Source organism: Monocercomonoides exilis (genome assembly GCF_001643675.1).
Source record: "Monocercomonoides exilis strain PA203 chromosome Unknown scaffold7-2047599, whole genome shotgun sequence".
Classification (NCBI taxonomy): domain Eukaryota; phylum Preaxostyla; order Oxymonadida; family Polymastigidae; genus Monocercomonoides; species Monocercomonoides exilis.
The window spans coordinates 1,671,604-1,684,236 of NW_027150552.1; the positions used below are offsets into that span (position 1 = coordinate 1,671,604).

General features: G+C 32.9%; 1 protein-coding gene across 1 annotated transcript; it reads left to right on the top strand.

The window, feature by feature from the left end:
- Positions 1-982: 982 nt before the first annotated feature.
- Positions 983-1,696, top strand: MONOS_4069 (uncharacterized protein; the record flags this gene model as incomplete). Its single annotated transcript, XM_067874110.1, has 1 exon — positions 983-1,696. One exon carries the CDS (start codon positions 983-985, stop codon positions 1,694-1,696), a length of 714 nt encoding a protein of 237 aa, XP_067733569.1.
- Between the last annotated feature and the right edge of the window lie 10,937 nt (positions 1,697-12,633).

Genomic DNA, 12,633 nt, shown 5'->3' on the forward strand with positions numbered 1-12,633 from the left:
ACCATAACATTTATCTTAAAAAGCAATGGCATCACCTTGTAGAATTTTTTTCCAGTCTTTTAAGGAAAAATTAGAATCGAAAACAAATGCTGCAAAATACATAAATAGAAAGGATTACTTCAAAAACTTAAGGGCTAAAAAAATGACAAAGCGTGGATTGGAAAAAAGAAAAAACGGAAGGCCTTCATATCTTTCTGAAGAAGAAGAAGAAGAGCTTGTTTTAATGATTGTTAGTTGGAGCGACATTACAACTCAACGAACATTCCAAACAATTCCTTTATTGGTTTGTTATTATTTGTTTAATTTATTTTTTTGATAAATAATAAATGTCAAGGCTTATAGAATAAGAATGAAAAGGAAATCAGAAACAGTTGAGTTTGTTGAAATGCCGAGTGTGAAGTGGGCAAGAAATTTCGTCAATCGACACAAACAACTGAAAACAATAAACCCAATAAATTTGGATATTGCCCGATTGAGGGCTTCAACTGAAACGAATGTCAAAACGTTTTTAACAAATCTTCGTCGATTAATGTTCATAAGAAAATATCATCCATCGCTTATTTTGCAACTTGACGAAACAAGTTGCCAAACAGACCAAAAAACCAAACATAAAAAAGTAGTATCAAAAATGTGTACATTCCTTCCAATGTTGGAAGTCCCTCCATTGAGACATCTGACACTTTTGTTCATCGTCTCTGCAGATGGGGGTCATCTTCCCATTCATCTCATACTCACTCCGAAGTTTGAAAAAGAAATAAACAAACAATGGTATGATGACAATTTTGTACTACACACAACAAAAAAAGGATGGATGACATCAGAATTGTTTGAGGAAATTATATTGAACAATGAAATGGAATACATCACAAAACAACGAAGAAAAATCGAAAAAATAAACAATTATCTTCATTCACATCAATCTTCAACTTCAACAATTCATTTGAAACAAGTTAAACCAAAAAGAAATTCAAACTCAATTAACATGACATTCAACTCAAATATCACGTGTGCAACAAAAGATAAAAAATATTACTCAATTAATTTTGATTCATTATCAATAAATGCATCAAATAATTCTTCACATCTTCCTCCACCCTCATCCTCATCCTCATCCTCACTCCCACCCTCAGCCTCAGCCTCATCGTCCTCACTCCCACCCTCAGCTTCATCATCCTCACTCCCACCCTCAGCTTCATCATCCTCACTCCCACCTTCAGCTTCATCATCCTCACTCCCACCTTCAGCTTCATCATCCTCACTCCCACCCTCAGCTTCATCATCCTCACTCCCACTCTCAGCCTCATCCTCATCCTCATCATACTTACCTTCAGATTCATCGATCTCTCACTTCAGTAATGTTGTTGGTATCTATTCTCTGGATAATAATGAAGAAGAAGAGTGTGAATATGAATTAGTGCAATTTGATGAAAATGGATTCATTACAACAAAGGAAGAATTTGAAGAAGATTGGAACAACGGGATATCTTCAACTGAATCCCAAAGACTTTTCACTCAAACGAATGTTAACGGTGGTAATGAGTGGTGGTTACGTGCAGGATACCTTAATGTGAGTTCTAATCAACAATGTGTCGAAGAAATTTCAGACAAAGAAAAGAAAAGATTAAATAGTGAAAATCAAAAAGATCAACATACAATGATTTCGTATGTTTCAAGACTTCCCGCTCTCCTTATTTAGGATGGACATTCATCTCGGCGCAACAGACATCTTTGGGAAAAGCTATCGGAGGAAGGTGTGGACGTAGTTGTTCTTCCATCTCACACATCGCATCTACTGCAACCTTTGGACCTTGGCCCTAACGGAGTTTTAAAAAAAGAATTAAAACACGTTTACAAAGAACCATCGATTAAAAACCTTCAAACAGACTTTTTAACGTTTGTCAAATCCATTGCTGATTGCACTTATCCAGCTTTGGCGCCAAGAACAATTCGACACGGGTTTTTTGAAGCTGGAATCACTTCATCAAATATTGATCATGTCCTATCAAAAACAATAAAGGAACTTCCCCCAAACATTAAACCAACAAAAAAAAACAAACCGATGGTCGATTTCTGGAAAATGTGTGACTTCCCACAATGTTCTGGAAGAATGGAAGCAATTTGATGAGGAAAAGCTTTTGAACGAGTCATTCAGCAGAGCGACTGGAAGAAAAATGATAGCAAAGCAAAATAAAAAAGTTCCAGATAAAAAGAATGAAACAAAAATTGAAGAAATTAAACAGACCTCTCATTTTTCTCATGAAGGAAATATTGATTGTACAACAGAAATTTGTAATTCCACACAATCTGACAGTGAGGACGAAGAAACAGATTCACAAGATGGTGAGGATTATGTAATCACCATTCCATTATTCAACAATGAAAATAATGGAGATGAAAATTTGAACGAAGATGAGGAAATAAAGAAGATTGACGAAAAATTATTCATTGAAGAAAGTTCTGAAAGTTCTGATAATTATGCGACATTAAGGAAAAAAAAGGAAAGGAAAACCAAAGAAATCAGGCAATTTAAAAAAAGAAGTTGGAAAAAAAAACATTTCTGCGACAGTGAATATGATGAAAAAAATGAAACAACAAACACCGAAGCCACAGATGAGTCTTGTGATAACGTGAAGATTTATTGCACTCGTTCGATTATTGAAATGAAGAAAAAAAGTGAAGATTTTGAATACAGTTTTTCAGAGGAAACTGAAAACGACTTATAGTTCTGTCAATTGGTGTAATTCATATCCGTAATCATTCATATGATATGATTTGAACTCAGCTCCCACATTTGAAAGCTTATTTATCCTCCTTGATTTTGCTATTGTTGGAATTGAAAATGCTCTTCTTTCATTTTGATCAACTGGAAATGAACGTTTAATGAATCAAATGAATCAGAAGGTTCTGGAGCAGAACGTTCATCTTAAAGAATATCAATTGTTTTTTCGCTTGTGTACGGAACCTCACCAGAGTCCCAAACAGAAGTTCCTTACAGAATTGGCTCTTTGAAATATTGCAATCGAATAACACATCCTTTCCAGCACATTACATTCATTTCTCCTTTTATCGCCTTGCAAGTCAGTGAATTTTCGGAAATAATAAAGTCAATAATCGTCGCATCTGCATTGTTCACATTCAGTCCACAGCACGAGTTTAATTTGATTGTGCACCTATTAATCGTTGTTGATTCTCCAAAACTGAAATTGTGCCTGCCATATATCTACAAACAAATTCAGCATCTTCTCCTTTACACTCATCTGTGAAAACTCCTCCTGTGTTTGTCTTGATTTCGCATAACTCCATTGAGGTTTTTGCTTCAGATAACTTCATCAGCTGTGCATGAATATCAACTGATTGCATTTTGCAAACTCAACTCTTCCCATTGTCACTGTCCCATCTATTGTTTGAATCAGCGGATTCGTGGATTTTTTCTTCCATCTCCTTTGATCATCTGGTTTTTCATGACAAGGTCTCCATTCCCACTGAGCAGCACCATCGAACATGTTGCGCTCGGGGCACTTTCATTAAATGAGTCCAGCTCTAACTTCCCTGTTGAAATGTTGAAAAAAATACACATCAGGAGCCATTTCCGGAATAACTTATGCTGCTTCAACAAGCTTGTCCAATTTTCCATCTTTCAATATAGTTTTTGCACCAACATTAATTCCCGTATCCGACACTATTCCAAAAAGAGAAGCTGATCCTATAACTATCACGGAAATCGTTGTTTCTCAAGACTTTTGATCCATACTATTCTTTATTGATTGGCAACCCATTAAGCTCAATTCGCAATCGGCCATATCCTCGCCTCTGCACGAAACACGAAATTCCATATCGTAGCTGCAAATCGCACTCCATCCATTTTGATCAAAAGAAACAGATTTCTTTACAACATTCACACAGATTCCATCTGGTGTATTGCTTTGGCTACGACATTCAAAAAACAACTCATTCTCCAGCTGATAATCATCAATATTTTTTGCATCGTGAGCTTTTCCGCAACTGAGGAGCAATAATCAAATGTTGCATTCTTGTTTTCTTCTTTGATAATATCATCACTCTCTTCACATAGAAAATAAAGAACTCCTCCGTCTCCATTTTAAGCGTTAAACTGTACAAAAGACATTTCAAATGAAAGCATTTCGTCTTTTCGAATTTTAAATAAACCTCCTACATCCTACTCTTCAACACATTTTGAAAATGGACATTGAAAAACAATATGCTAGAATTTGCTATTGCCATCATTTGTAATTCGTGAATTGGCAGATGAAAGAACTGAAGAATGCGTAGAAAATTTGGTTGGATAGCATTCATTTCATTCGTTTTCCTAATAATTTCTTTATCTATTCACTCTTCCGAGTGTTTCAAAATTGCATTCAGAAATCACAAACAGCTTGTTATTTTCTTAAATTTTTATCCTCCACCTAAATTACTGGAAGAACAATTTGAAATACGACTTGATTAAACAAATAATGTTCACGCTGCTAAAATAGAAACAGCTCCTGCATCCTTGTGCGATGCACATCCAGAAAAACAACAATTCTAAAAATGTGATGTGACTCATTATCTTTGCAAGTAACGACTGCACCATTGTCATCATTAGCAAAACAAAATAGCCACTTGCAATTCAGAAAAATAACTTCGGTTTCTTTAGAGGGCAATGTAATTCGCTGTGAAATGTTTCATCTGTTAATTGCTTATTCTGTTTGCGTTTCAACATCCCTCATTTGCAGTTCAGAAATGTGTTGTTTTCAGCCACATACAGCCCTACGCATAATGCGCCAAAATGAGGCACCACACTCCCATCAACTGGATCATCTTTTCTCTCTAACTGGAACCACTCATTGATATTTCTTGGCAGAAATAGTTATGCTCTTCTTTTCCATCACTTTCTTCCTTTCCAACCGAAAAATTGTGGCATTTGCACACACAAACGCTCAGTGAAGATATTGCACAAGATTAGATGAAAAAACACGTCGAAACGAACAATAATTTTTCAGAACCACAACAAATTACAGTTGTGTCCATCTAACACATCATGAGTGTGCTGCAAAATATTCCCGCTGATTCTTGTGTGGAAACAAAAATAAAATCCACTCGCATAACCACATTTCTCGGGGCAAAAAGAGACATGAGTTCGTTTTTCCAATCAACCAAATGCTGAACTGTATTTTGGATATCTTTTCTTCTTCATCACAACAATCATTATTCTATTTCACGATTATATCAAAAGGTTATTGTATAAATTTAATAAAAGAAATCATTTGAAAAATAGTTAAACATTATTGAAATTTTTATTTAAATAATAAAAACAAACTTAAAAATAATTGTTCACAAAACAAAACATAGACATTTAATGGTTAAGGTTATTTGCAGTGTTCCAAACGTAATGTTTCTAATCAAGAAGTTTATTTTTGAGTTAAACTTTTTGAAATATTCATTATGGTTCAAATAACCATTAATTGTATTCATATATTTTCTCATTTTTTGGATTTGTGTTTTTATTAAAAAAAGAAGAAAATTACATTAAATAACGAGGATATTGGTTTGTATATAATAATTCTTGTTTGTTGCAAATAACATTAATGAATTTTTAAAAGAATTAATTCAGGATCTTCATGATTTCAATTCAGCGATTGTTCCGTTTCGATTTCATGTTTGTTTTTCGTTATTTTTCATTTTATCAAGTTTGTATTATATAGAGATCTTAAAACGATGAAAATCTTTTTTTATATCCACTTCAGTTGGCTTTTTTTCATTTCATAACGAAATATTTGAATTAATGTTTTTCATCTATTAAATGCAACATATTTTTTTTATCGAATTGAATCACGAGAAAATGATTATGATTATAATCATTTTTCTTTTCAAAAAATGAAATCTTTGGAACGGTTTTTAAAAGATTGATCGAAAATTCCATAAATGAGTAAATATAAATAAAAATGGTGAAAATCACCTTAATGCATATTGTTATAGGAAAAAAGAGCACTTTTCTGTGCATCCATATTAACAAATCCTTTTTTTAAACTCATGAGCGCGAGTTTTTTCCCAGATAAGGGTTTTTTCCCCAACTATAAACATGAACCAATAAATAAACAATTTCAAACTATTCTGGTTTTTTAAAATTGAATTAAGCATCATTTGACCAAGACTTTTTTCAACATGAATATGATGCTGCTTCACTAAATGGGTGATAATGTTTGTGATCTAGTTTTTCCATTAAATACTTTTTGATCAAAATTTTACCTTTAATATGAAAAAAAAAACACTGAAGAATGAAAAGGCTTTTTTCATGACATAACAATTTTTATGTGAGCAAAAACATTTGTTTTTCATGCAATTGAGATAAATTTTCAAATCGAATGCAATATCACTTCCCAAAGGAAAACAGTTTTTTATGCAATAAACAACCCAAAAAAAGTTATGATTTCTTATATAATCATCTATATGTGTAGAGTCACATATTTACCTCTGACACTTTTTTACCCCCACCCATTTTTCTTGTGGAGCTGGCTACGACTTAATTCAAGCCTGTAGCCAACAAAAAATAACTAGAAACGTTTATTTTAATGTATTTCACTTATGCAGAAAAAATATTTTTATGAAATTTTTTTCACTTAGAGATCTCGGTATTTTTTAATTTTATTTTTTGATCATTGAATGATGGTCTTTCCATGAATATAACATTCTTGAAGTTTTAAGCTACATTAACATTTCACCTCATATCCTTTTTATTGTTTTTATAACTTTTCACATTTCACAAGCTTCTTTTTCATCTGTTTTCTCATTTCATCGACTATTCGAAAAATGCAATTTTTGATTGTATAATAGACAATTTTTTAATTTTATAAGCTGTTTCTTATTTTTAACTCAATATATTATTGCAAGCTCACAAAATATTTTGCTGAAAAATGTTACTGGCTGAAAAAATCAAAATTACCGAAATTGATGTTTTTCATTTTTCTATTTAATATAAATTTTGTGAAACTTTTATGTCTATCAACATAATTGACATTCCAACGTATTTAAAGGATAATCTGAAAATTTCTAACAAAAATTCATCATTCTTTAAAAATTCTTCATTTTTTCGAAAAGTCGATGAAATGAGAAAACAGATGAAAAAGAAGCTTGTGAAATGTGAAAAGTTATAAAAACAATAAAAAGGATATGAGGTGAAATGTTAATGTAGCTTAAAACTTCAAGAATGTTATATTCATGGAAAGACCATCATTCAATGATCAAAAAATAAAATTAAAAAATACCGAGATCTCTAAGTGAAAAAAATTTCATAAAAATATTTTTTCTGCATAAGTGAAATACATTAAAATAAACGTTTCTAGTTATTTTTTGTTGGCTACAGGCTTGAATTAAGTCGTAGCCAGCTCCACAAGAAAAATGGGTGGGGGTAAAAAAGGGTCAGAGGCAAAAGTGAAACCCTATTTTTTTTTGAAAAGAAACAAATGTGTAATTTTCAAATAAATCAAAAATTTCATATTTTGCAAAAAATTATATTAAAATACGCCAAACTTTTAAAATAAAGAATACATTTCTGGATAATGTTGTTTCATTCATTCTGAAGAAGATTCGTAAGTTTAAACAGAAATTTGAGTTAAATGTGAAATTTAATGATTTATAAGAAAATCAAACATTTGCGAATTTTCAAAAAGAATAACACATATATGTTATTCATGTTTTAAGTTATATTTATTTAATTTTCAAATGAATATATTAAGCCTGTCTGACCTGACAAATTTTTTTTTGGGTCAGTGACAAATTGACGGACGAATCATTTTGACGTGTCATTTCCCATATCATATTCTGAAACATTTCCCTTTCAATTAAAAAAAACAAAATGGAATGTTTTATGAAATACATACAATGATTAAATGAATTAAAAATTTTTTGACAAATTTTGATCATATTTGTCACAAAGTGTCAGTTGCGGAAATATAATTGATAATTATATATTAATCAACTTTCTTTTCCGTCTCAATGGCTGTTGATCGTTCGTTGCTAATAAAAGAACTTCCCATAGAACTCCAAAAATCTCTGAAAGACGTTTTTATCGTATGCAAAAATTGTTATCATGGAATTCTTCAAGTTATTATCTAATTATTTAATTATCTCTAGAGAAGTGCATTTGAAAAGAAAATGGACGAGTTGGATAAAGCGAATTGTGGACTTGTTCGATTGGAATTAGTCTCAACAAATGAGGACGTTCAATGTTTGAATGATTCGTTTTTGTTAAAAAAATAATTAAGATTTATCATTTCTTTTATCGATAAAATTGTCTCATTGCAGCAGGCTTCAAACATCCAAACAGACCAGAAGAAATAATGTCCCAATTACATTTCAAAATTTTCAATGGTATCTTATGGATTTGCTATTACAATGTGAAATCAGATTTTAAAACAAAAGCAGATGGACACAGAATGTTTTTGTGCACCAACGAAAAGAAAGGATATGCCTGCGGATGTTCAGGGAAAGACACTTCTACTGCAGTCAAACAACATAAATGCACATTGTTGTCTCCCACATAGGATTTTTCGATGACAAAAAAACAAAATGTTACGCAACCAACAGTGTCTGCAAGTTGTGTCTGTACAAAATTAATTGGAGATATTGAACCAATGACGGATTTATTTTTAAATTTGGTTTCCAGATGTAACATATCGTTTTTATCAGCTGCATCGTCAGAATTCAACACATTTGTTAAACATTTGATTCAAACAGCCCAGGCAAATCCAACTGCTGAGCCCACAGAAATATTTCCATATTTATCAAAGTGGAGAATAAAAAAACTTATCAGCGAAAAGAAAATTGCAGCAATTCGTGAAAGATCAAAACTGATAAAGGACAAATGCGTTTCTCTCATGATCGATGGAGGGATAATTGCAAATAAAAAGTGCACCATTATTTCATACGTTATTCATGCAGAAAAATCAACTCCTGGATTTTGGAGCCTTCAACCAGCATGTAATTCTTCTGATGATTACAAAAATCTCGCTGAAAGGTGCATTTCGGAGATTGCAAAATACGGAGGTGAAGTCAGAAGCATTTGCAGTGATGGTTTGGCAGCTCAAAAAAAAGCGTTTCAAGATTTATCACACGATTCTGATAAAGAAATCGATTTATTGAACTTTTATGTCAAACCTTTTCATGTTTATTGTTTTAATCGTTTAATTAACTTGACAATCACACATTGTTTTCAAGAAGTCCCATTTCTAAAATCAATCAAGGATAATATTTTAGAGTTCTCAAAATTATCAAGGAGCTCACTTATGCAACAGATGTTACCTACAAAATGCCCAACATTCACACTTACGAGATGGTTGTGCTTGACAGATATTTGCTCATTCATAAGGAAAAATAGAGAAATTATATTGGAATCGAAGCTGATGGACAGCCAGAGCATCATTGATGTCATAATAGCAGAAATTTTGTTATTCCCTCTAAAACAGTTGCATTTGTTTTTTGAAGATGACAACAGCAAGCTGGGAAATGCTTTCCCAAAAATTCTTGAGGCAATGTCATTTTACAAAAACTTTCTTGAATTAAGCTCATTTCGTTACGATCATTGGCATAATGCAATTGCTAACATTTGGATATATTTATTCAACTACACTTTGGAAGGCGAAAGAGGGGATCTAATTGCTCTCGCTTATGCATTAACACCATAAGGAAAAAATAAACTTATCAGCGATGACTTTTGTTGTATGTTTTTTCATTCAGAAGACAAGAAAAAAGACAGTTTGCACAAAAGTTCAAACATACTTTCAATTGTTTATTTTTTTTTCTCAATATTTTTCATTTTTCTAATATTTTTTTCTTGCAACTGTTTTCTCGATCGAGCATCATCATCATCTGTTCCCTCATCATCACAGAAAAAGGAAACATCCATTGGAAGGTGCTTTTCAAAAGAAAAAGAATCAACAGCTTTTCCTTTATCTGTGAGCAGATTTCAAAAGGCATTATCAATGATTTTGAGAAGCGAATCATCAACTGAGCATGTGCATTCGAGTTCAAACAAACAACAGATTGAAGAAGAACAAGATTATATGGCATCATCATCGAAGCATATTCATATAGAAATTGAAGATTTATTATCAATCGTTTCACAATATGAAAAAAAAGAAGTTCGTTTTTCACATGTACAAGAAGAAGGTATTTTCACTGATAATGAAAATGCAGCAGATTATTTTGGACTCATGGAGGCAGAGGAGCAATCAGAAAATGACGAATTTGATGAAATATTAAATGACGAAGTTTCAATCTTTATTGAAACAAGAATTTCTCTCATATCTTCTCAAGAAACACTCAGTGATGAATCAGATAATCATGCAATAGGCGACTTCAACAAAGATGTTTTCCGTGAAGACGAAGATGATGTGATTTTTGCAGGTTCAAACAAAAAAATTCAAGTCGTTTACGAAATTTCAAAGGATAAGGAGGATGAAGAAGTCGATTCAATGAAGATTTCAATTTTATCTAATTGGTATTTCAGAATAGTTAAATCATTAAAAAAATTTATCAATAATTCATTAAAGAAGTTAACTGAGGAAACAAGAGAAAAATTCGCATCGTTATTTAAAACTCACACACTTACTGCAACATCAGTTTGTGTCCTTGAGAGTTTACCGGTATATTACAGTCATATTGCATCGCTTGGTGAAGCGGAAACAGTTTATGCCAACATTTGTTTTTGCATTGCAACATCTCCTTGCAGCGAATCCGCCTGTGAACGACTTTTTTCAAGATTAAAGCGAATCGTCGGTGATCATAGACATTCGCTTTCCTTTGATTCGTTAAATTCGTTGCTTCTAATGTGAATAACATTTACAAATCATTCTTTATGAAATCAAATAATCATCGTTTGTTATTTTTTCACCTCATTCAAGTGATTGAGTTATTTTTCATATCATTTCATTACAATCAAAAATAGAATTCCTAAAATAACATCTTTTATTTTTGAAATACTAGAACATCTTATTTGACATGAGAATAATTCAGTAGTATGTGATTATGTGAAAAAAAAAACGATGAGATGAAAAAAAAAATCAGTCTTATCAAATGATCTTGATTCATGTTTATTATAAACGAATTATGAAATATCATTTAATAACGAATGGTATTCTAAAGCTGTAAAATTAAACTATTGTGCAAAGAAAGACATTGAAAAAAGAATAGATGGGAAATGCAACAACATGAGAAGCAATGGAGATTGCGGCAAAGGCGCTTTTGGTTGCAATGTTGAAGAAAAGGATGTGACTCTGTTTCCTGAAGCAATTGCGCTGAAGGTATTGGAGGAGCGAGAAGAGGCAGAGAAAGAAGAAAGGTGAATGATGAAAAATGTGTCTATCCGACAGAATTCATGTAGTTTACGGAAAGAATCAAACTGAATATGGTGTAACTGCAATAAGAAAAGCTGCACTGGTTGCAGAGGTGCGTGGCTGGCTGGGCTGAGGTTTGTAAAAGAGGAAGCATATATAGAAAAAGCATTAGGATTGCAGCAAAGAGCAGAAATTGAATTGTGATGTACTTCGTAAGAAAAAAGAATTCAACAAAATAATTCAAGTGCATAAGACAGTTGCACAAAAGCGATAGACAAGTATTTGAGAATAATAGTTGATGAAATCACAGAAGTGTTAAGAAAATGTGTGAAAATTTTGAAGATGGAGATGAATGTTTGATGATCTGAGAGGATCAAGTGAGAGAGGATAGAGAAAATGAGAAAGCTTTGGAAATGAAAAAAAGGAAAAAGATATGGGAAGTGCCTGTAGATGGTTGTGAAAAAGAAAAAGAGAAGATGAGAGTTACATATAAGGAGGACACGTCTGCTTTGTGTAAGAGTGGTGCTGAAGCTGACAAAGTGCAAACTTTCACTTTGAGTCAAGATACAGAAAAAAGGATGGCTTTGAGGATTAAGAAGAAGAAGAAGGTGACAATGAAGCAAAAGAAGAAGAAGAGGAGGAGGAAGAAGAAGAGGAAGAAGAAGAGGAAGAAGAAGAAGAGGAAGATGAAGAAGAAGAAATGAGTCATAATGTTCATTCTCAACCACTTATTTTCACGCCTTCGGAACACTCATTGGAATAATCTCTCAAAATGAACAGACTTTCTGAAATGACCGATAAGGTTTCGCAGATGCATTGATCACCATTTTCACAGCATTTTGCCATTTTCTCTGAGCAATCACATCTGACAAGTCTGATCTGTTGTCTGACAAAAAGGATGGGCTGGCTGTCTTCACTCGTCATTCTTCTGTTTGTCTCCCCTCCTCCAAACCCGTCAGAAGCGTTTCCGTATCAGGTTCCCCATCAAACACACTCCCAAACGCATGTACTCATGTTATCAATGCACAATTGGTCAGAATTTTCTTCACATTGCCTGCTTCCGCTTTTTCTCTTCTCTGCTAGTCGAGTCAATTTCCCACTCCGTTGTTGACTTCACCTTCACCGAACCATCTGTGCTCCTTCACGACCGACACTACCAATTCACAGCACAGCTTCCGAAGATGAAACGGGATATGTGTGTTCGCATGACTTATCAGCTCCTTCCGACCTATTCAGATGTAGTAATCAAGTTGCACTTCTCTGTTTTTCCTCGATACTTTCGACAACCGTGCAGAACTTATCA